Source organism: Schistocerca piceifrons, chromosome 2, assembly GCF_021461385.2.
Source record: "Schistocerca piceifrons isolate TAMUIC-IGC-003096 chromosome 2, iqSchPice1.1, whole genome shotgun sequence".
Classification (NCBI taxonomy): Eukaryota; Metazoa; Arthropoda; class Insecta; order Orthoptera; family Acrididae; genus Schistocerca; species Schistocerca piceifrons.
Window position 1 is genome coordinate 2,929,700 of NC_060139.1, and position 25,926 is coordinate 2,955,625.

A 25,926-nucleotide genomic window follows, 5' to 3' on the forward strand; every position below is an offset into this window, starting at 1 on the left:
ACACATATTGATATGTTTGTACAGTTAATTTGCACCTCTGATGTGGGTACAAAAATAGCATTCACTTTATTCATCTGATCAAAATGCCTGCATCATAACTACTTGAAGAGGTATAATTTTGTATACTAATGACCAACACATATCAACATATGTGAAAAATAAAAGTTTGACATCAGGGCCATCTGTGTCAGCCAGATAACTTAATGAATGGAAGACAAAAGGCCTGCACAAAAGGCTTTTGTCTACTAACTAACTAGTGAAGGGATTTTAAAGAATGGCAGAAATATGATTGCATCATATTCAAGCAGAATCGATGCAGGGTCCACCATGAAGTTGAAGATGTAGATGAAGATGATAATGATGGTTGGAAAATTTCACTAGTGTCCTGTTGTAGACTACATTTTCACAGTGTAATGTTCCAAAATGAATGAATGGAGAAAAGTATTTCATCTCTCACATAAATATAAAATGAGAATAATTTCTTAAAAAGCACCATTTTTTCAAACCAGCACTTTTTCTGCCAAATCTATTCTGCTTAGGTGCTCTCTAACCAAAGATTATTCAAACTTTTTTACTGACAGTTAATTGCCGATGTAGCATACTAAAGAATTATATTATGAAAAGGATAATTGCTACTCACTATACAGCGGAGGTGCCGAGTCGCAGACAGGTACAATGAAAAGTAAGCTTTCAGCCAACAGGGCCTTTGTCGAACATAGACAACACACACACACACACACACACACACACACACACACACACACAGCAGTACTCTGGATTTGTTTGTAGGTAACACCCTCAAAGGAGATGTAATTGTGGACGAGGATATGGTTGGTCATGGCGGCTAGGAAGGAGGTTGTTGGTTTGGAATCCATTGGGGCATTGGGAAAGGTAGTGCTCAATAGCAGTAAGGCCATGGGTATTAGGGATGTTAGTGTAAAGGGATGTGGCATTAACGGTGACCACATGGTGCCCTGCTCATCACACCTGCTTTTCTGAATAGTGCAACAGGAACCCCCCTGCAATACATCCTACATTCCTGTTATCCTCCTAGCCTCAACTTTCATTAGTCATTGCTCTCATCCATCTATCCCCTTTCCTGTTTCCATTCCAGCACTACACAGCCCTATATTTCACCAACTCACCCAGCATTTTTATTTCTTCCATTTTCTGCTAGCCTCCCTCCACCCCTCCCCCATCCTCCGTCTAACTTCCCCACTATACCTAACTGCCGTACTCTCCATCTTGTCCCTGCACACTCCCACTAGCAGCACTTTACTGTACCCTACCCCTACCCTGCTATACCTCCCCCTCCCCACCCCAGCCTCCTCCTTACCCTTACCCAACTGTCTCTCCCATCATGCACTGCTGCTCGCAATCTAGCTCCAGCTGCCAGAGACCGTGGTCATGTGTGTGTGTGAGTTGCATTTGTGTGTGTGTGTGTGTGTGTGTGTGTGTGTGTGTGTGTGTGTGTGTGTGTGTGTGTGTGTGTGTGTCTGTCTGTCTGCCTGTGTTATCTATATTCGACAAATGCCTTGTTTGCTGATAGCTTACTTTCTGGCAGTCTTTTTGTTGTGCCTATCATCAAAACAGCATCTCTGCTATATGGTGAATAGGAACTACCCTTTTCATGGTATTGTTACATTCAATCCTGGATTTTCCATTGTTTTTTTCTGAAGAAGTATTTACAGTTACTTTTCTGTGTCAATGTAAAGTTGCAAAGAGACAGGAGGATAAATTTTAAGTACTTAAACGTAAAAAGAAGTGTTCTTAGAGTTTGGAACTTTTAGTCCTTTCCTTAGATAAGGCTGGAAACGAAGGGCACATCATTCAGACACCACTTTGAGAGGGACCCGACTGTTGTGAAGTTGATGCAAGACCATGATAAAGGAGATGGTGTCAAACAGAGTAAAAGTACAGAGATATTGCATTGATAAGCATTGTCAAGAGATGATAGAAGAATAGAGTGGGAAGTAAACATAAATTAAAGGAGAAGAGAAATGAAAAGAGGAATGAATAGCAGAAGAGGAAAACAAAAAGAATGTGCAGCTTTGTATATTGGAATGGCCACCACTGAAGTATGTGAGCATTTAAATGCACACAAAAGAATTGTCCACTTTCAGGAGACCAGCAATCAGCTCTTGTAACACATCATTGTCATGGACTTAATGTCTACTAACAATCCCCACTTTGTTCTCACTGGTAGATTTTCATTATTTGCTCAGTTGTTTACTTTGGTTTGAATTAACAAATGATGGATTTGGAGAAAGTTCTAGTGGATGGTTGCATGCTATATTGACGTGCATTTTAATCTATTCTACCATAAAAGTACTCCTGCATAGTATGATTTAAAGAGTGTGGTACAGGATAAATGAAATACACTCCTGGAAATGGAAAAAAGAACACATTGACACCGGTGTGTCAGACCCACCATAATTGCTCCGGACACTGCAAGAGGGCTGTACAAGCAATGTGTACAAGCAATGATCACACGCACGGCACAGCGGACACACCAGGAACCGTGGTGTTGGCCGTCGAATGGCGCTAGCTGCGCAGCATTTGTGCACCACCGCCATCAGTGTCAGCCAGTTTGCCGTGGCATACGGAGCTCCATCGCAGTCTTTAACACTGGTAGCATGCCGCGACAGCGTGGACATGAACCGTATGTGCAGTTGACGGACTTTGAGCGAGGGTGTATAGTGGGCATGCGGGAGGCCGGGTGGACGTACCGCCGAATTGCTCAACACGTGGGGCGTGAGGTCTCCACAGTACATCGATGTTGTCGCCAGTGGTCGGCGGAAGGTGCACGTGCCTGTCGACCTGGGACCGGACCGCAGCGACGCACGGATGCACGCCAAGACCGTAGGATCCTACGCAGTGCCGTAGGGGACCGCACCGCCACTTCCCAGCAAATTAGGGACACTGTTGCTCCTGGGGTATCGGCGAGGACCATTCGCAACCGTCTCCATGAAGCTGGGCTACGGTCCCGCACACCGTTAGGCCGTCTTCCGCTCACGCCCCAACATCGTGCAGCCCGCCTCCAGTGGTGTCGCGACAGGCGTGAATGGAGGGACGAATGGAGACGTGTCGTCTTCAGCGATGAGAGTTGCTTCTGCCTTGGTGCCAATGATGGTCGTATGCGTGCTTGGCGCCGTGCAGGTGAGCGCCACAATCAGGACTGCATACGACCGAGGCACACAGGGCCAACACCCGGCATCATGGTGTGGGGAGCGATCTCCTACACTGGCCGTACACCACTGGTGATCGTCGAGGGGACACTGAATAGTGCACGGTACATCCAAACCGTCATCGAACCCATCGTTCTACCATTCCTAGACCAGCAAGGGAACTTGCTATTCCAACAGGACAATGCACGTCCGCATGTATCCCGTGCCACTCAACGTGCTCTAGAAGGTGTAAGTCAACTACCCTGGCCAGCAAGATCTCCGGATCTGTCCCCCATTGAGCATATTTGGGACTGGATGAAGCGTCGTCTCACGCGGTCTGCACGTCCAGCACGAACGCTGGTCCAACTGAGGCGCCAGGTGGAAATGGCATGGCAAGCCGTTCCACAGGACTACATCCAGCATCTCTACGATCGTCTCCATGGGAGAATAGCAGCCTGCATTGCTGCGAAAGGTGGATATACACTGTACTAGTGCCGACATTGTGCATGCTCTGTTGCCAGTGTCTATGTGCCTGTGGTTCTGTCAGTGTGATCATGTGATGTATCTGACCCCAGGAATGTGTCAATAAAGTTTCCCCTTCCTGGGACAATGAATTCACGGTGTTCTTATTTCAATTTCCAGGAGTGTAAATATGAGCCATGGCTTTAATGAAGTTGTTCGTATCAAGGAAAAAGAGAAAAAGAAATGGCTTTTATAATGTTATCTTCTTATTGTTTCAGAGCTCACTACTTCATGTTCTTCTCCGAGAACTTCCTCTAACTTCAGGATCAATAACAACAGACAGAAAAATTTCATATGCTTCTCAGGATGCTTGGTTGTTTGTTGGAACAGTACGTCAGAATATCTTGTTTGGACAGCCATATGATCACAGAAAGTATAAAGAGGTAGTAAAAGCATGTGCACTGAAAAGGGATTTTGAACTATTTCCAAATGGTGATAAAACTCTTGTTGGTGAAAGAGGTGTCTCTCTAAGTGGTGGTCAGAGAGCACGAATAAATCTTGCAAGGTAAAAGCAATCATGCATTTATCATTCTTAATCCTGCAACTTTACATTTAGATACATACTGAGTTTGGAAGTAAGATAGCTGTAAGAGTAGTAAAATACAGGGTGAGCAAAATAGAATTGGACCAGGAAATATGTATAACAGTGACAGGGAACTGAGCTTTGTTAATCAAAAGGAGAAGTATCCATCATTGCAAATGCTGACAACTGTGATTTATATGCATTGGTTGCTGTCACATGTCTGCATTTGCATATCTTCCACGTGCTCTGTGCCAAGTACTTTGCTGTGTCATTATCTTTGACTGATTGATAGGAACAGATATTTTTAGTGACCAGGTGAATATATCACAAAATAGTGTGTGTGATAAAACATTGTGTAGGAATAAACTTTTCATGGAGACATTGAGTCTCAAATTTATCTTCGATAAGAATACATGCAACAGTAATAAATTATAACTTGTGCTGAGGCTGGGACTTGAACCTGGGTCTCCTGTTTACTAGGCCAATATGTTATCCACTACAGCACCCTGGCATTGGGGCCAACATCACTGCATTGATGATCAGTCTTTATCAAATGCAATGTTGAGACGCAGTATGTCTCCAGGACAATGTTATTCCATCAGGTCAACAGATCACCTACATGTGAGGTACAGGTAGGATTTCTCCATTATGTACAAAGCTGGGGTGCTATATTGGAGAGCCTCAGCAATAATGATGATTTCAGCATGGGAATGTCAGGGTGGGCTGAGGTGTGAACTTAAGTTTATACTAGGGAGGGTATTGGACTAGGGTAGTTTGTGTAGCTGTGTTAGCCACAGTGCCAGGATGATGTAGTGGATAACATATCTGCCCAATAACCAGGAAACCTGAGTTCAGGTCTTGGCCTTGTCACAAGATTAATTCATTACTTCAGCTTGTATCCTTATCAGAAACAATATGTGTTCATCCTTAAGTGTTACGTGAAGCACAATTCGTGAAAAAACTGTGCAGAGATGTTTGTACAAGAGTTTAAGACTAGACATGCTTTGGCAAAGCCTCTAGTAAAGTTTACAACATAAAACTTAGTGGAAAATGGCATGAAATGGGCTCTGTTGAGAATAAAAACCAGAACTTTCCAAAAAGAGTTTGAACATAAGAAAATGTTGCTTAGATCTAGTTGTAAATATTTTATGGTTCAGTTTTATTTCGTTCACCCTTTATACTTCAACATTAAAAGATGTAAGCTACACAACTTATTTTATATTTCACTTAAAAAATAGGAATAATAAATAAACTCAGAATAAAATTTAGAGCAGAATATGAAAGAAATTTACTTTGATTCTGAAACTACTGTGAAACTCTACAAATAGGGGCCTGTTTACCCCTCATACTAACTGATATCCTCAGCTCTTGAATCTAAAGAACCTGAAAATTTGCAGGAGTGGCTTATAACATGGTTTTTAATTTTATTTTGGATTACATCTGTTGGAAGCTTGATGAAAACCTCATAGGAGATAGGACTGTACCGATTTTTGTCATGTTCCCTGTGTACCAACCAATTTCAGACTTTTTAAGGTCTAAAATGTAGCTATTACATGTTGTTCTTGATCCAGTGAAGGCAAGACGTCTAAATATGCAATACATATGCATATACTGGATATTTTGAATTTTCAGCATGATTTTCATTCAGTTCCTCCCACATATCATACACTTTTTGTGCTCTGAAGCTCTGAATGACTTATCTTCTATTTGAAACATATATCAGTATTTAATAACATTCTTCTATTTACAAAATCTATCACCTTTCCAATATTTTCCTTCTTTTTCTTACTTTTTTTAATTTTTCAAGAAAGAAAACATCTCATATTTCTGTGGAATATTTTGAATATTTTGTTATTTCAGCCCATCCTTCAAAGTTTGCACATATATCATCATTTTTAATCTATGATTAACAACTGTCTGTCGTAGCATTTAGAAAGTATTCAGTTACCATGTAACACAGCTAACTGAACAACATTTATTCATTGTGTTTTGCAGGGCAGTCTACAGAGATGCAGATATATATTTACTAGATGATCCTCTGTCTGCTGTTGATGCACATGTTGGTAAACATCTGTTTCAAGAATGTATCAATGGTTATTTATGTAGAAAGACACGAATTTTAGTCACTCATCAACTGCAATATCTCAAGGATGCTGATTTGATTGTTATTCTCAACAATGTGAGTTCAACATTTGAACCAATGTATTGGTGCTGTTACAAATGATAAGAATGATGATGTATGTAATTTTTGCAGCAATGTTTTCCACACAATCTTGATAATTGCTTTTGTGCAGTTTCGGCATATCACTCAGTGTGTTAGTCTTCTGCCATTACATAATTTAACTGTAAGTCAGTACTCTTAGAATAAGTGTAGCAGTATTGAGTTAGAGTAATGCCAACATGTTAAAGAACAATAAGTCAGTGTTATGCACAAATCACACCAGATCACACCATACAGCAGGCTGAGACAGTTTCAGTCTGAATTCATTGCATATTCACAGAATTTGGTATAGAGTTTCAAAATTTCTGCCTAACAAAATTAATACTGTGCAGAATTTCACTTATAATGAGTGAGCTTTCTCACAAATCATGCACAAAATACTGATGATGAGCAGCATCAATGTAGATCAACAATCAGCTATTGTAGGAACCTCATATTACATTTGCCCATCATTCTGGAGTTGCATTTTGCATTACCATTAATGGAATAAGTTAGTAGGTATAATACCACATGTGACCAATATATACATACTGTTAATGTACAGGTTTCTATAAATCAAGAATGATCTCTAATGATAAATTGTAGAAAAGTTTACAAAATATCTATCTGAAGAGACAACATGTACACAATTTCTCACATGATGAGAGACATAATGCAGGGGAAGAGCCATCTTCTGCACTCATTTCATTCTTTGTATTTCAGTGGAATTTTCCATTAATGTAACAGTCATAAGATGAGACAGAAAAACAACTGTGTACGTATTCAGTGTCAAGTCAGTGACAGAAAGAGACATATCTGATAATACTGACTCTCTCTATCTCTTTGTGTATGTGTGCGTGTGCATGTGTGTGTGTGTGTGAGAGAGAGAGAGAGAGAGAGAGAGAGAGAGAGAGAGAGAGAGAGAGAGAGAGAGAGAGGTTCTCAGACAGATTATTAGTCACTCCCTTAAACGAGCATGCTGGTCGCATTGGATTACTGTAGATTGTGAAGAACTGGCATGAGGCAGAAAGGAGCAAATGTAACTGGCCATGCTATGATCTCTCTGTGAATTAAGTTGAACAGTTTGTTAGTGTTTCAAAGTGTCTACAGAGAATGGTGTACCACTCACAGCCACATAATGCATTGTCAGAGCACTGGCTGTAAAAAGATCTTAAGTGAATAGGACTGGAAGTGAGTGTCACCTCAGTTTCAAATCCAACAGGAAGTGCTGTTGTCAATGGATGCAGGTCCATCTCACCCAGATTCCTATTGAACATTTCAATAAGAAATGCATGCAGTGGGAATTTGGAGTTGCAAACATGCAAAGGCCATTTCTCACAGCAGCACACAAGGTTGCATATCTTCAGTGGGCCAAACAACACATACATTAGGTAGTAGCCTACTGGAGGCCTTTAGTGTGGTCTTACAAACCACAGTGTGGTCTGATGAGTCACAGTGTTGCCTGTTTTTCAAATAATGAATGATCTCAAGTGCACCAAAGAGTCAGTGAGCCGTTTGACCCTTATTGTGCAGATGGATGTAATTCAGGCCAGAGTAGTTTTTCTGATGTTTGTCATAGCATGACTTGGGCCTGGTCCATCAAGTGTGACCAAGTGTTACTCATTCTTCTGCACTTTCATGATGTGTAAGCGGTGGAGGTTCCTGTCTCCAAGACCACAACAACCACATTCACTAGGCTGATGTGTATTCCTGGTTTGACAAACTCTCATGCTTCCTGTTACAGCCTGACTGGCCTGATAAATTGTGCAATGTTAATACCATAGAAAAGTATGGGACTGTTTGGAACAGCAGGTGAAATGTAGGAATCAATATCACCTCCATTTGCTTGAGTTACAAGATCTAATCATCACTATGTGGCTTCAGTTTTATACGCCATACCTGAAGAAACTTATGGACTCTCTTCCATGCCACACTGATACAATTATCAAGGCTAGAGATGTAGTTACGTGATACAGGCCCTAAGTCTCCTGTTTGTTATATAGTGAGCATATATGCAGTAGACAAAGTTTCTAAATAACAGTCCACAAGTTCAGAAATACACTCAAGTATATACAGACAACATTTTAATGACTAACCGATCTTCCATCAAATAGTCAATTACACTTATTTGTGAGATAACTGTAAAATGTTTTCTTTTGTGCAATCAAATACCTTAGCCAGACACAGGCACTTCCAGTTGGTGACACTTTGTCATTTTAATATCTTATTACTAGCTGACAAACCTGGCATTGTCCAGGTATTCATTTTGCCAGTGTTTGCAGTCTAATATCAAAAAAATTTCATTTCCATATATTCATGAAAACACCTTTGAAATTATGAAAGAGTCATATAAAGAAATATGCATAATGTACAAATGTATAAGTACAGCTGCTTCTCATGTCTACTACTCGACATTTTTAAATGTCTTTGTGGTAGCGCCTCTTCGTAGCTCTATAGGTGGATATTGTTTTTGCCTACAGCTGTTTGTGCTTTGCAGTTGAAAGCTGTCAAAAGCACTGCCAGGCATCGGGGATTTCCTTAAGTTGACTTGATTGTAGGAGAGTTGTAGTAGTAAAGAATAAATGTTTTTAAGCTTCATGCATGATGCGGCATTTTTCACAAATCTCAATATTTATAATGTCATATCTCTTGTTCTGCGTCTCATAAAATGAGTGGTACATGTAGATACTGCCTAAAATATATGTTGCGAATAGAGTTAGTAGCAAAGAAGTAAATTTTAAATGTCATCCATAATGTGGCAGTTTTTCAGGCATCTCATTGTTTATTAAGTCAAATATTCTGAACTATAATAGGTATGTGTTTCTTACCCCAACAGCTATTGTTGCTGACAATAAGGGTTATGTGTTGCACATTTGGTTGAAATCAGTCCAGTGGTTTAGGAGAAGATGTGGAAACCACACACACACACACACACACACACACACATTTTTGTAATATGTATAGATGTGAATAACTGAGAGGAGGACATTTTGAATTGAATGACTCTTCTAACATCCAGTCTGTCCATAATCACAACCTTATTTTTGAAGAAATGCTCAAACAATCTCTGATAAATTAGTGTATCTGAATATTATTTAATATTTTGGAACCCCTTTCCATAGCTTTTTTGTTGAAAAGAATTTGTTTTTTCTTACTCTTTATTAAATTCTTGACTAAAACAAGCCTCACTAAGTGTTTGTGATTCTGCATCACACCTGTACTATAGCGCTTTTATGTTTTTGGTTTTATCAATTTTCACAGTTGTCTTAAGGAAGTGATTGTTATAAATGTTTGCTGCTATGCGCTGCCATATTGTTGAACAACCACCAACATAATATTTTCTTACAGAAATGGTAACTCAAGTAAACTTAAAGAGATATGATGTATTCAATTTTTTTGCTGGATACTTTAGAATACCAATATCGATACAGCTTCTACTTCTTTTTATAGGGACGAATAGAAGACCAGGGTACTTTCAGTGAACTTATGACACAGAAAACTGACTTTATAAACCTGCTTGTCAGCAATCAAGAAGAATCAGAAAAGACTGTGGAACGATCAATGAAAAAACAACTGTCAGTTGGATCTACATATGTATGTTTCAGTTTTTGTTATTACAATTACAATATTGTCAGCTAACATTTGATTTTCATCACATAGTTTTATGTAATCAACACTGACTTTTAGAATTAGAGATTCATATTTTAGAAACTGTGCTCCTCTGGGACTGTACCAGAAAGTTAAGCCCTACTTTTCCTGATCCTCTGTCCTGCGTGACTCTCATACTCAGTGCCTCATTCTCTCTCTCTCTCTCTCTCTCTCTCTCTCTCTCTCTCTCTCTCTCTCTCTCTTTCTCTCTCCCCCCTCTCCCTCCCTCTGCTCTGTCCACCCTACCCTCGCCCCACCACCTGCCAACCAATTTCCCTCTTGAATGAGATTTTCACTCTGCAGCGGAGTGTGCGCTGATATGAAACTTCCTGGCAGATTAAAACTGTGTGCCCCGACCGAGACTCGAACTCGGGACCTTTGCCTTTCGCGGGCAAGTGCTCTACCAACTGAGCTACCGAAGCACGACTCACGCCCGGTACTCACAGCTTTACTTCTGCCAGTACCTCGTCTCCTACCTTCCAAACTTTACAGAAGCTCTCCTTCGCAGGAGAGCTTCTGTAAAGTTTGGAAGGTAGGAGACGAGGTACTGGCAGAAGTAAAGCTGTGAGTACCGGGCGTGAGTCGTGCTTCGGTAGCTCAGTTGGTAGACCACTTGCCCGCGAAAGGCAAAGGTCCCGAGTTCGAGTCTCGGTCGGGGCACACAGTTTTAATCTGCCAGGAAGTTTCAATTTCCCTCTTGTTCCTCAAGGGCCACTAGTTCTGAAAGCTAATATTTGTATTACATTTTATTCATGTGCATGCTGCTGATGAGTAAGTGTATGCTTATATCTATTCTTATGAGATTATCATTCTCTTTAGAAAATAATTATCTTTTTAGGCATTTGATCAATTATTTCTTTTTACCCAGTATAGGCCACACTACTTTGTATACAAAGTTAGCTGTCACATTTCATATAGCAGAATTATGTTTATCATGTAGATAACAATAAATAGTATCCATCTTTCACAACTCAATGTTTATTATTGTTTTCAACCAAACATTCAGTTATTTACATTAGGCATCATAAATGGTCTATAAAAAATAAAACATATAACTGAATGACTGTAAACAGTTTGTTATGATGTGTGTAGTTTTCTTTGGCAGCACATTTAGGTTATCTTATTGTTTGCACTATTTGCAATTACAGTATTGTGATCTAGCACATACTTTTATGTCCCATAGTATTTTCATGTACAAAAGACAGATAATATTTATTCTTATGTACACAATAAACATGACAGAAGAAGCACCTGAGGAAGAATGACTACAAATATTCATGATATACATTGGCAAATGAAAACATTTTGACCACTGCCCATTTAATTGTGCCAGTAGATTAATGCCTTACCAGTCTTTCACTGAACTTGAAGACAGACAAAAACTATTCTGAAGAAGCCTACTTATAAAGCTTCAAGAGCCAGTTGTAAATGATGACTCTAGGAATACACTAGAACCCCCTACCTACTGCTTCCATAGGGATCATGAAGATAAGATTAGATTAATTGTGGCATGCACAGAGGCAGTTTGACATCCATTCTTCCCATACTCCATATTTGAATGGAAAGGGAAAAGGTCCTAATAACTGGTACAATAGGAAGTACCCTTTGTCAAGCACTTCACAGTATTTTGCAAGGTATGGATGTAGATGTAGATAAAGATGTAGTGGTGTCTTTTGACAACTTTATTTTTTATTTCAGAGCTCCGTTCCTGATGAAGATGAAGAAGATGACTTTGATGAACCTGATGAAACTGCTGAAATGATAGAAAGAGGAAAACTAAAAGGTACTCTTTACAAAGATTATGCCACAGCAGGATCAAGTTATTGGCTACTTGCTTGGTTAGCTCTTTTTTGTCTTCTGGCTCAACTTTCATCGACTGGGGCAGATTATTGGGTATCATTTTGGTAAGTGGTGCATATTTGCTACACTGATTTATCAATAGCCGTTTTCCTAATTTTATAGATGCAGTACCAGTAGCATTTAATACCTACCATTTCATGAATGTGCCTTATGAAAATGAGTATGGTAGTAAGTCCTGGTAGAATGCAAATGTTTCAGGAGTAAAGGTAACAATGGACTGAATAGTATATGTGCTGAGTCACAACAGGTACAAGACTTGGATGAATCCTTTTTAGCCTAAGGAGCGCACACACACACACACACACACACACACACACACACACACACACACACACACAAATAACTCAATACATTGTGCTGGCTATGACTGCTCAAAAAATTATTCATCTGAAGAAAAGAAAAGTTTTCTGCCTTGTTCATCTGCCTGTCAAGACTCAGCACATGTGCTATTAGATGTGTTCTTACCTTTACTACTATGTAATGTACAAGTAGATTATGAAGAATAAATTTCCATCCATTATTTGCCTGTTTTTCAGTTTTATAGCCTTTATTATTTTTGCAGTTTGCTTGAATTCACACACATTGCTAATTGGTGGTTTACTGTGGACCCAACCAGAACAAGTGAAATTGTTTTAATGTAATAATATGTAATGTTCTTCCAAGTTTGTGACAAGAAAACCAGAATTCCTTCTCAGACACAAATGATGTTAATTTAAAATGGATGTTTGGTAAGAATGTAGATCATGAATTATGATGGAAAACATGCTTCCTAAATATAAAAGAACTTCAGAAAAGTGTGTGTTGTCTAGAATGAGAAAAACACAACTTGTATGTTAGTGTTAATTCCAAAACTGCATGAAGATTAGTACACAAGAGTTCCACTCTTCACCTAACTGCTGGGACTAACTTCTGAATTATTTCTCGCACCTTAAATCTTTCCTGATTTAGACTTTGCAGAGCCATTTCTGTTTCTTCCTTTTCTTTTCTTTCCTTTGATTATAGAATTGTAAAGGCTCTATCAACATTTCTTATTTTTCAAAATGTTTGCCTGTTACTCCCACATCAACTGTTTGTGACTTAGCAGCTTGCAACTACACACTGATGAGCCAGAACATCATGACCACTGACCTGCCAACAATGTAAATCCATGCAGGTGACAGCAACATCACCTGGTGAGGAACGACTGCTAGTCAGACACAGATATGGTGCTTGTAGCATCAGTGAGTGTGCTGTTTGTGTGTAGAATGGGGAAGACGCACGATCCATCTGACTTTGAGGGCAGATTGTGTTGGCCCGAGACTCTGCACGAGCATTTCAGAAACTGCACAACGAAGTGCTGTGGTGAGTGTCTTCAACATGTGGCGAAACCAGTGTGGAACCACATCCAGACACCGTGGGGTGGGGTGGCCACCCCTCATTACAGATGTGGGATGTCATTGGCGGAGCAGACATAAAACAGGACGCGTGGTGAACTGTGGTGGAACAAACATCAGACTAATGCTGGGCAGAGTACAAGTGTATCTGAACACCCAGTGCACCATACACTCCCAATGATGGGCCTGTGCAGCTGATGCTAACACAGTGACATTGTCAGCTATGACTGGGATGGGCACATGACCATAGGCACTAGATTTTGGCGCAGTGGCAGAGCAATGCACGGTCTGATGACTCCTGATACCTTCTTCATCGTGCTGATGGGAGGGCACAAATCCGTCGTCTTCCAGGGGAACAGCTCATTGACGCCTGTACTGTAGGATGGAGACAAGCTGATGATGGCTCCATTATGCTCTGGGGAGCATTCATGTGGGCATCCACGGGTCCAGTAGAGCTCATGCAAGGCACCAGGACAGCCAAGGAGTATCGTTCACTGGTTGTGGACCATGTACACCCCTTCATGATGATTATGCTTCCCAATGACTGTGGCATTTTTCAACAAGATAATGCTCCAGTCATAAGGCCAGGGGTGTGATGAAATGGTTCGAGGAACACAGTGCTGAGTTCCAACTGATGTGCTGTCCTCCCAGATTGCCAGATATGAACCCGATTGAACATGTCTGAGATGTGACTGAACATAGTGTCAGAGCTCATCACCCCCAAAGCAATTATGGGAATTAGGTAACTTGTTTGTGCAGAAGTGGTACCAACTCCCTCTTGCAACCTATCAAGGCCACATTGCTTCCATGCCATGATGCATCACTGCTGTTGACATATTTGCAATCCAGCAGGTGGTCATAATGTTCTGGCTGATCAGTGTATGCTTTCCATCCATTAAAAATATCATCATCATAAGAGGAACAAAAATAACCTTTCTTCGAAAGTATCATAGGTCATAAAGTCAGTTATTATTATTGTACCAAGCATGCTGTTTTGGAGATGATGAATTACAATATGTTCAATATGGAACAGTTGACACTGGACTACTGTGTCAAATGAGTTTGTATAATTCTGCTCTAAAAATTGTTTCATTTGTAATTAGAAACAAACTTGATACTTTCCATCAACATTATGTTGTCACATGAAAGACGGGATGAGCAGTATTTTTTGGGCTCAATCCAGAATTAAATTGCAAATATCTGTGAAACAGTAGAGAAAATGTGGCTAAAGACTCTTAGGAAAGACAGTGTGTGTATATTAATAGGGGTGCAGCAACTAAAAGTGGAAAGGTTCCAGCTTGCTCTGTTTCAAGGTGAGTTTGTGCTGTGGGTTACCGCAACAGAGGATGTCCTGGACAAACAGTTTCCATCTGTTCAGTTCAGTTCAGAGGAGCAAGAGCTGGGAATGGGTGGGATGATATAAATCTTAAAGCAGCTGGTGATGGTTAAGGCATTCATATTGTGCTCAATTTCATGGTTGAGTTTCTTGCTAGCAACATTTGTGGATATGAATTTATGTTGATAGATAGTTAAGGGGAGGTTTACCATCTTTGGAGCGAAAAAAGGATGTTTCTTGAAAATTTTTTTCTTGGGATATGTTGTAGATATTAATGTCAAATTTATTAAAATGTTTATTGACATTTCCTCTACAAACTGGAATTTTTTCGACCGGAATTGTCGAAGAGCAAAGGCGGAAGTGGCATCGGAACAAAACAAAATTTCGATGTAGACCTCCACACGCGATATGTCACAGATCAGTTGGCTCGTCTGAAATCAAAATTGAGTTGATGTTAGTGAAGTATATAAGATTCTATAGGAGTTGTACCTCGCGTAAGTTATTTGGACCAAAGGAAACAAAATGGCGGCCATTGGGAAAAAATAGGGTTTTTGTCATCGATTTTTTGACTACGTCAGCCAAGTAAAAATATTTATAGTTGATGGATCGGAATAAAAGTGGTACAACTCCTAGACAATTTAGTTGTCAGAAACAAAGAATCATGCCAATCGGTTCAGTAGAATTGAAGTTACCATACTGCGCGAGAAAAAAAAAAAAATCATTTCGAGAAAAATGCGTTTGAAGTTTTGACTACATATAAATGCAATATTATGCAACTTACGTTAAATCTCCTATTCCAGGTCCATAAACTAGTCCTTCCTCTTCCTCATAGAGGTTGTTCTGCTGGATCTGGGCCATCCTGCGCTGCTCCAGAGCCGCCCGTACGGCCGGTGACAAGTGGTTTTCAGCCACTTGAATCCGGTGGTCGTCCGAATGCCTGGCGAACTGCATCGAATAGAGTCCCAGTGTGATGTCCATCATTGTCATGGCCTTCAGAATTGCTGAATACCCTTCTTTGAAGCTGCTCACTGACAGGGAAGTCACATTCTCCACAGTCTTCGCACCAGGATGCAAATCCTTGGGGGCTAACTTCCAAACACATGCGTTCAAACTTTCATTTGAATTTTGTGTGTTTCCTTCCAAGTACCAGTACAATAACTCGTCCTCTGAAAGGACCTTGTAGATCGGATGAATCACTTTTTGAACTTATATGGAGAGTGGCTGGTCATGTTGATATTTGTCCAGATGTCCAGTAGCCTCTACAATGCACCACTTACACCAACGAGTTTCCCCAGCCAGACAATTTTGGTGTCATGGGTGGTCATCCATCAAATACTTGTGGAAATACGTTGCCCAAATTGCCTTCTTCATCTGTCCCACTGAATTGGAATGCTGTCGGATTGCCAAGCCATAGTATGTTATAAGCTCCTTGATCACTTTATCAGTAAGCTTCCCTTGTCCTTTTCCTCTGATGCCTTTTTTTTTTGGCATTTCTAAGCCACGTGCCCATTCTTTTGTCTACATGTCCTACGCATTCTTTCTTCTTGATGGTCATGTCTGGGTACGGGTTCCAATCAACGAGGCCTTTGAAAGTTTTTGTATCGCCGTCCCCAATATAGTACTTGTACTTCACACCCAATAACTCTTCTGAACGACCAAACATCTCCTCCATTTTGCCTGCACTTCCAGAATGATTCGTGCTGCATTGTGCTTCATGAGACTCGTACCATTTTTCGTACTCCGCGGGATCTAGTGACGCTCTCTTATCACAAAAACTCTGACAGAACAATGACTTTACTTGACAATCTGATACTTTCTTGGGATATTTGCCGATTAGTGAAGTTATTCCAAACAATGAGGGAAAGCTGCGCTTCTTCCATGATCCATCACCTGAGATTGATAAATGCATTCGTTCCTGACCCATCTGTCCATTTAGTTCATCTTCCTCAGATACTGCTCCCATCTGAACCACCTCAAATACAGCCTTCACAACAATGTACACATTTTCCAGGCAGTTGTAATACAGAGTAATAGAGAAGCCAATTGACACATCCATGAGCCCACAAACGCAAAATAAGTTCACACTGCGTATACCTTGTTCTAACAGATGCATAATGAACGTACAGTGATGATTAATTTCATACGACTGGTTCACCATCGGAGATGATTTGACATGACGTACGGGACACTTGCATTGTGTAGTCAGCTTGAAACCAAGGCCTCATTCACTGGTCCAGGTGAATTTGACGTCACCGTTGTAGGTCTTGCATTTTAATATTGTTGATAAAAAGATGAAGACTGCCAAAAAGTCCAGCATTACATAGGAAAATCCAGGATCAATCTCGATGTCATCGTAGTCAGTCAATTTCAGATTTTTCATGGATGTGCTCGTGAATGTAGTCTCATGCTCAGCCATATGCTGGTTCCCTTTGAATTTCCTCTCAATCGAGCAACGGTCTCTCCTGGGTTTTTGTGGCATTTTTGTCACACTTGTCACATGTGTGCTTGTTTACATGCCAGGAACACAGACTAAACTGATCCAAGAAGTGAATCTTACGTAGGAATCTATATCGCAATATTTACCCATGGTCAGTAAATGAAGTAGACACGCAGTGGCATCTAGTGATCACTTGAGTCAGTTTTAGTCATGGGAAAGCACATAGAATAATTTTTCATGGCTACAAAGTCGAACTACCTGAAAAAAAATGGTGCGTGTAAAAGGCCGATTTCAGGCAGGTGTATTTTTTTGTTCAACCGAGAATAACAAACATTTCCGTTCTGTATTCAGAAAAACTGTTTCAGGGGGGATTCTAAACACTTTTATGGATCCAAAAATGCAATTTTAAAAAATCAATTTTTTGAACCAAAAGATAGTAAACCTCCCCTTAATAGTCATATTCACATAAATCTCTTCACAGTAATGTTCTCTGTCGGGTGTGTGCTTGAGAGAGAAATAATTTATCCTGATACTTTGGAAAGAGCGTATGCTCAAAAGATGGTACAGTTTTGTGATTCCGTAATTGTGTCAAACTGCCACTGATTATTGACATGTAGGTACCTTTTTTATTTTGTTGTGGAATTTAAGTCTATAACTATACCAGTAGAGCTTCAAATGTTTTGATTTGCCATAAGATTAAATCTATGTCCTCAACTGAGGCCTGTAACTATTGGCAAAGAGTGTCTGGATTTAATACATATTTTCGTTCTGTGAGGAAGATTAATTTTTGTACGTGCCTAGTGCCACAGTGAGAGCATCATTGTAAAACCAATCACTGGAATGTGTCTAAGCTGTTTTACATTATCATTGCTTAATGTGTTCAGTACGTTAGTTTTTAATGTAGATGCAATTGGTGTTATTGTCTCTCTGAGCAACTGTTAGTTTTTGATCTTTTGTAGTAACTTTAACTTTCTAAATATTTATCCAGAGACTGACCACGTAAATATTGTTTATTCAGTTTTTAAATAAAGTACAAACACCTTGCTCCTTCATATCCATGTTTGGTATAAACCAGTAGTTGCATATGTCACTGCAGTGAATGATGAAAATATAAGATGTAATTTATATGTATTTACTAATTTTAGGACAAACCAAGAAGAAGCAAGGGTGAAATTAATGGAAGCAAATATTTCTGCTTCCTTTTCACATGTCCAAAACATTACTGATTATGTCAGTACAGAAGATACTTTCACTGGACTTTTTTCTGCATTTCTGGATCCAAACAACACTGAATCAGTAACTGCTCAGTGGAAAAACGATACGGCTAGAAATGTTTCATTTGAAACATATTCAGAAGAGAATTTAAATGTTATTGGAACTAATTTTAATGCGGCATCTGGTGAACATTTATTAACAAGAGATCAGCACATTATAATTTACACAGTCTTCGTTCTTGGCTGCTTGGTTATAACTACATATAGAGCAATGCTTTTCTTTAAAGTCTGTATGAATTCATCTCAAGGCTTGCACAATAGAATGTTCAATAGTGTGTTAAAAGGATCAATGAGATTCTTTGATTCAAATCCTTCAGGTATGTACTTTATGACTCAATTAGATGTCCACATGAAATATTCTACACTGTACATGTTATTGTCATATTCAATAGCTCTTGTACATTAAATTAATTTCTTCATAAGCAACAAACTAATTGCATCAGTAAATTAGTATCATTTTATTTTATAAATGCTTCTAAATTTCAGACTTAAAAGCAGTATGTTTATGAGAATTTGCATTCTCCATTTCTTCTGATAATCTGTCTGTTGGACTTTTAACACTAATCTCTGATTTTTACTTTATTATTACCATTCAGAATTTATCACCATCTCACACCTTTTCAGTTTATGATTTAGGTATCAACTGTGGAATGCTGTATCTTAATCACATTTAATAGCTGCTGATCTTTCTCAGTCTTTTTTTTTCTTTAAATCTGCAAATGATATTCATCTTCCTGATGATAGTCGATGATGTTACATTCACATTATTGGCCACTAGATTCAATGAATTCTTCCTTGAGTTTTTTCCATATGCTGGTACAAAGCCTTGATATTAATTTTAAGATTGCAACATACACAATCAATACACAAGACAGACTCATAGTTTTTGCAGCTTTCACAAAAGTATAAATGCGGATTATCCACTCTAGGATAATATACATGACAGTTTTTTCTGTAGAAGATAAAGCAGAACATTAATAATCCACAGATTTTCACAGAGAAACTGCAAGTTCTCAAACACTGCAAATAGAGGAATTTTTAGACCTAGTCTTTAAAGCTAGACTCAGTCAACAAAAGTAATCACTTAAAATTAACTAAAAAGATTTACTTCTGTGTCATTTGCTCACCTTATTTAGTTCAGTACCAACAGTAATTTTTATTGCTTCTGTGTGTTATGCACAGCCTGCAATACCTTTTTTTCTTTCAGTGCAGTTCTTTTCTGTTTGTGCTTTTAAACATTTCTGTGTAAAGAATACCATGTCTTTCTTGAAAATAATGTATGAAGCATCTCTTGACATAGCTAGCCTCTTACCCTCTTGCTAAAAATCCATTTCTAAATATTTTTCATTTCTAATGTCCACATGCACTGTGCCTTTATATGGGTCTTTATTTCATATTTTAATCATATGTTGCTTTAAGGTCCTTACAGTAAATTATCACTGATTCCTTCATCATTTGGTATGTTTAATCTAAATTACTCTGATGTACTGAAGTTTAATCTTCGTAGTTATTCTGTACAAAAATTCCTAATTTTACTTCTTCCTTCTTCATTTGCCTTTGTACTTTAGTTGTATCACCCCATCTCTCAATTTATGTTTATTTTATTTGTTTTCTTTTTTGTACTTATTTCTTTTCCCCCAGTTTGCAGTCTTTTTACATATTCTCAATACCAGCACTTGCTATGTTCATTCAGTAGGACCTAATCATTATCTTATACACTCCTGGAAATTGAAATAAGAACACCGTGAATTCATTGTCCCAGGAAGGGGAAACTTTATTGACACATTCCTGGGGTCAGATACATCACATGATCACACTGACAGAACCACAGGCACATAGACACTGGCAACAGAGCATGCACAATGTCGGCACTAGTACAGTGTATATCCACCTTTCGCAGCAATGCAGGCTGCTATTCTCCCATGGAGACGATCGTAGAGATGCTGGATGTAGTCCTGTGGAACGGCTTGCCATGCCATTTCCACCTGGTGCCTCAGTTGGACCAGCGTTCGTGGTGGACGTGCAGACCGCGTGAGACGACGCTTCATCCAGTCCCAAACATGCTCAATGGGGGACAGATCCGGATATCTTGCTGACCAGGGTAGTTGACTTACACCTTCTAGAGTACGTTGGGTGGCACGGGATACATGCGGACGTGCATTGTCCTGTTGGAACAGCAAGTTCCCTTGCCGGTCTAGGAATGGTAGAACGATGGGTTCGATGACGGTTTGGATGTACCGTACACTATTCAGTGTCCCCTCGACGATCACCAGTGGTGTACGGCCAGTGTAGGAGATCGCTCCCCACACCATGATGCCGGGTGTTGGCCCTGTGTGCCTCGGTCGTATGCAGTCCTGATTGTGGCGCTCACCTGCACGGCGCCAAACACGCATACGACCATCATTGGCACCAAGGCAGAAGCGACTCTCATCGCTGAAGACGACACGTCTCCATTCGTCCGTCCATTCACGCCTGTCGCAACACCACTGGAGGCGGGCTGCACGATGTTGGGGCGTGAGCGGAAGACGGCCTAACGGTGTGCGGGACCGTAGCCCAGCTTCATGGAAACGGTTGCGAATGGTCCTCGCCGATACCCCAGGAGCAACAGTGTCCCTAATTTGCTGGGAAGTGGCGGTGCGGTCCCCTACGGCACTGCGTAGGATCCTACGGTCTTGGCGTGCATCCGTGCGTCGCTGCGGTCCGGTCCCAGGTCGACGGGCACGTGCACCTTCCGCCGACCACTGGCGACAACATCGATGTACTGTGGAGACCTCACGCCCCACGTGTTGAGCAATTCGGCGGTACGTCCACCCGGCCTCCCGCATGCCCACTATACGCCCTCGCTCAAAGTCCGTCAACTGCACATACGGTTCACGTGCACGCTGTCGCGGCATGCTACCAGTGTCAAAGACTGCGATGGAGCTCCGTATGCCACGGCAAACTGGCTGACACTGACGGCGGCGGTGCACAAATGCTGCGCAGCTAGCGCCATTCGACGGCCAACACCGCGGTTCCTGGTGTGTCCGCTGTGCCGTGCGTGTGATCATTGCTTGTACAGCCCTCTCGCAGTGTCCGGAGCAAGTATGGTGGGTCTGACACACCGGTGTCAATGAGTTCTTTTTTCCATTTCCAGGAGTGTATTTAAATACTGTGCTGATTTAGTAAGATATTTAGCATATGGTATCTTGTGAAATGAATTTAAAACTTATCAGTTTATATGATACTGAATCATCACTTATGCACTAACCAGTGTAACTCTCATCACATTAATAAAAAATGAAGATCTTATATACAGCTTATATACAGGATGATCAGTCCTCAACACAACCACCTGACAGGTGACAGGAATTCCCTCCCCTCACTTCCTGCACCTGCACCCATCCCACTGGTGGGCCTATTGTGGGGACTTTGTCTGTGTAAAAATCTTGTGCAGGTAGCATGTGTTTGTTGAATGATGCAATACAGTGTATTGACTGAAAGTGTTTCAAGTAAAATGGGAAAATACAAGTATTAAGTATTCTGTTCACGAAAGAGTATTCGTTTATGACTCATAAATATGCACTGAATGAGCATCTGCAATAAGGAGGTTATTTATAGAGGAATTTCCTGATGTTTAAGTTCCTAATCAGAGTATGATTCATTGACTGATAAATACATTTCATGAAATGGAAAGTGTTCTTGACAGGATACATAGGCAACCATGTACAGTACTCACAGAAGAAACTCTGAATAACCTTGGGAATGCTCTGGAAAGCTCTAGAAAATCAGTTCAGTGATTCACAGCAAATGGGAATTTCCTATGGCTCTATTTAAGTAGCTACAAAATTACTGATGTTACAGCCCTACAAAATAAGTGCGGGGCAAGAACTTAAAGCAGGTTTTCTGAATTAATTTTGAATAGGGTGCATGTTGGAGAATTTGATCCTCATCTAACTTTATTTTCAGTCGAATAATGGTTTCACGTAAGTGGATACATTAATTCACAAAATAACCATTACTGGCGGTCTACAAAACCGAATGTAATATGCAAGGCACCCCTGCATGGTCAAATAAAAGGACTGTGCTGCACTATTAGTGGTGGGAGAATAACAGGCTTTATTTTTTTTTCCAAGAAACAGGGAGAAATAAGTGGATAATATTTTGCAGCCTCTTTTGGCCGTTTAACTGAGAGAGAACATGCTTTCATGACCTTTCAGTAGGACTATGCAGCTGTGCATACGGTCAACTTCTCATTACAGGAAATTCATGATATTTATAAGATAGAGTTATTACTAACAACACATGGGTGCCTTATAGCCCTAATTTAACTCCCTGCAGTTTTTAAAGAGAAAGGGTGCACATCAAATCCACACACTTCAGATCAACATAAAATGAACATTTGTCAAGAAATTTCAGTCATTTCTCAGAGGGAACTGCAGTGTGTAATGAACAATTTCCTAAGCAGATGTCAGAACTGCATGAGCAATGAAGGAAGGCAGTTCCAGTGTCTCCTTGCTTAATTGACCTAAGTAATTTACTTTTCTTTTTAAATGTTTGTGTTAGGTATGATAGAAACAACTTATGCAACAATCTCTACTGTATTTAGTCTGGACCTCATTTCACCTGCACCCTGGGCACAGCAGCTAACCCTGCTCTCCAGTCACACGTCACGAAAGTGATTGTGTTAAGGACTGATCACCCTGCAGAAAACACCTATTCTTTCACAAAGTAATAATGTAATTTCCATTTTATCTTCTTACCTGGGTTCAAAAACTTATTTTGTAGGTCGAGTCCTGAATCGTTTCTCTAAAGATATGGGAGCTGTTGATGAACTGTTACCAAAGGCGTTACTAGATTCTATGCAGGTAAGCCACGTAACTGATGACTTGTGACAAGTTTTTTTGTTAAGGTCTGTAATTGAAGCAAATTCTTCACAATCCTTTTTCTTCTGTGTCTCACACATAAATGTCTCCAGAATGAAGCTGAAAAGCACATTACAATTTTGTTAAAAAAAAAAAAAAAAAAAAAAGATCAACAGTTTTCTATTATTTTTTACAGATAAGTTTGACTGTCATTGGAGTAATCTGTATGGTAGTCTTTGTTAACTACTACTTTACTATTGTAATAATCATTATTGGGCCACTTTTCTACAAGATACGTCAGATATATCTACGTACTGCACAAGACATAAAGCGATTGGAAGGCAACAGTAAGTATAGGAATTTTAAGAGATAATGTACGTACTTTGCTTCAAAGGACAACACACATAAAGATATTCAGCTATTTTACTACTACTACTATTACTACTGCTACTACTACTAATAATAACAATAATAATAATAATAATTTGTCAGTAGATTCACATACTAGTGCATGTCACTGTTGATCCTGTAGTTATCTGCTCAAAATGTAATGATAGTTTCCTCCTAGGTGAAACATTGCGGAAGTAAATTAGTCCTCATTCAGATCTCCAGGTAGGGACTACATGGGAGGATATATCAGCCAAAAACAGAATGTTAACTAGGTTGGGATTATGTAATGTTGCACTTACAAGGCAATATGTGAAACTAGACAGTATAAAGGAAGAAATGAAAAGGATCCAGAGAAAATTTCACGAATCAATGAAAGGTTATTGTCCAAAGAGGGAGTTTTGCAGTGAAGATCATAAGGGTATTTATGTTAGTGCAGAAGTAGCAATAATAATGAATCAGGAAATTTGCAATAGAGCAAACAGTTATCTGAAGCACCCAGTTGACAAATTTGTGATGAAATGGAATGGATATCCAACAGACATTGTAATTATACAAGTTCTCATTTGAAACAGTGGTAGATGACAGTAAAATTGAAGAAGTGTATCATAATATTAATTAACACATAAAATATGTTAAAGGTGATGAGAATTTCATCATAATGGAGACAGGAATGCAGTTATCAGTGAAGGTACCTGTATGAAAAATAATATAATGGGAGAGACTGTGAACACAAGTTGGAGGAAAAGACTAATAATGGTAAGCAAAATAAGAGGAGAGAAAAGTTAGTATAATTCTATGAAGAAAACTAGTTGTTCTTGGAAATACATTTCTGGAGGACCACGTGAGAAGGTAGTATTTTGGCAGATTATACTTTCGAAGAACGCAAAGCAGGTAAATAAGTAAAATATTACACAGTCAATCTAGTAACATGTGCATCAACAATCCTCACAGAGTGCTACCTCAGAGAATGAAACTGATAATAAAATTAATGTTTTAGTAGGACTAGGAACAAATGACAAGTAGTTTTTGCATTATGGTTAATAATGCTCTGCTGTTTAACTCCTACTGTTTTTATCCTACAACAGATGAAGAGATAATAAAAGTGATAAAGAAATTTTCTAATAGAACCTCCAAAGAAATAAATGGCTTTCTAATAAAATTAGAAAGTTAACAACAAATGAAATTGCCAAACTGCTTCACAACCTAGTTGATTCATGTTTGATGGAAGGTAGTTTTCCAGATAGAATGAAAATAGATAGTCTTACCTTAAAAAAAATCTACTAGCTCTGTCAACTTCATATCAGTTTGCCTACCACCAATTTTTTAAATTTCTTGAAAATATAATGCCTTTTACATTTATGCCATATTTTGAAATAAGTGACATCATAAATAGTACAGAGCTTGGATTCCAGAAAGGAAAATCATTTCAGTTGCATCTCAGAAGGATTGGGCAATGCCATAATCCTCATGGTATATTTTGTCACATATTTAAAGCTTTCAGTCTAGTTAATTGTATCATCTTAACAAAGGAAACTTAATGACTGTAGGATTAGGGGAACAGCTCTAAGCATCATTAAATCATACCTGCAAAATAGAAAACAAGCAGTAGAGATACAATTCAAACAAAAGGTATAGTTATCAGAAATCCAACAAATAAGTCATGGTGTACCACAGTGCAGTGTATCAGGACCTCTGTTGTTCCTGATTTACATAAATAATTTACCTATTTGCAGAGAAAGCAAAATGATTCATTTGGCTCGATACCACCAGAACAGCCACCAACACAAATTTACAGAATACTAAAACAAGTGATACTTGAGTTTATCACTCAGTGGCTTGAACCCAATAGGTTAATTCTTAATAGTGAGGAAACTAGATATATCATGTAAACTGAATGTTAAGTCATCTTTGCAAGCTATATTTTGGTATACATATAGATATATACTATTCAAGAACAACAAGAGAAGAATAATAATAGAAGAATCCTCACAATTACAAGCAGTGGCTGTACATGTTTTTCAGAGCAAAAACTTCTTAGGGCTCACCATAGATAACTGTTAATTATGTAATGATGACATTACCAACACAAAACTAGCCAGCTAACTTCTACCATATTTGTTCTCCAAAACATTAAACTACTAGTAGATTATGAAGTTATGCAAATGGTGTATTTCTGATATTTTAATGCTATCATAACCTATGGAATGGTAATATGTGGTCAGTAGAGTGATGCAATTAAAATCCTCAAATTGCAAACAGTAATGATCAGAGTAATGGCTAATGGGAGAGGAACAGGCAGCTTTAAATCTTTATTCAAAAATTCTATAACATGTATATATGAGGCACGCCCAGAAA

General features: G+C 39.3%; 1 protein-coding gene and 2 non-coding genes across 3 annotated transcripts in view; 2 read left to right on the top strand and 1 right to left on the bottom strand.

The window, feature by feature from the left end:
• Positions 1 to 25,926, top strand: part of LOC124776028 (probable multidrug resistance-associated protein lethal(2)03659) — a 183,192-nt gene that overhangs the window by 91,524 nt on the left and 65,742 nt on the right. The window contains exons 10-16 of the mRNA XM_047250867.1: positions 3,908 to 4,194; positions 6,208 to 6,391; positions 9,863 to 10,006; positions 11,759 to 11,964; positions 18,212 to 18,657; positions 23,105 to 23,184; positions 23,378 to 23,528. Of these exons, the coding sequence (XP_047106823.1) occupies positions 3,908 to 4,194; positions 6,208 to 6,391; positions 9,863 to 10,006; positions 11,759 to 11,964; positions 18,212 to 18,657; positions 23,105 to 23,184; positions 23,378 to 23,528 (1,498 nt within the window). The remainder of the gene's footprint in view (positions 1 to 3,907; positions 4,195 to 6,207; positions 6,392 to 9,862; positions 10,007 to 11,758; positions 11,965 to 18,211; positions 18,658 to 23,104; positions 23,185 to 23,377; positions 23,529 to 25,926) is intronic.
• Positions 10,409 to 10,482, bottom strand: Trnas-cga. Its single transcript has one exon. It is a non-coding gene; the product is annotated as a tRNA-Ser (tRNA).
• Trnas-cga lies at positions 10,647 to 10,720 on the top strand. Its single transcript has one exon. It is a non-coding gene; the product is annotated as a tRNA-Ser (tRNA).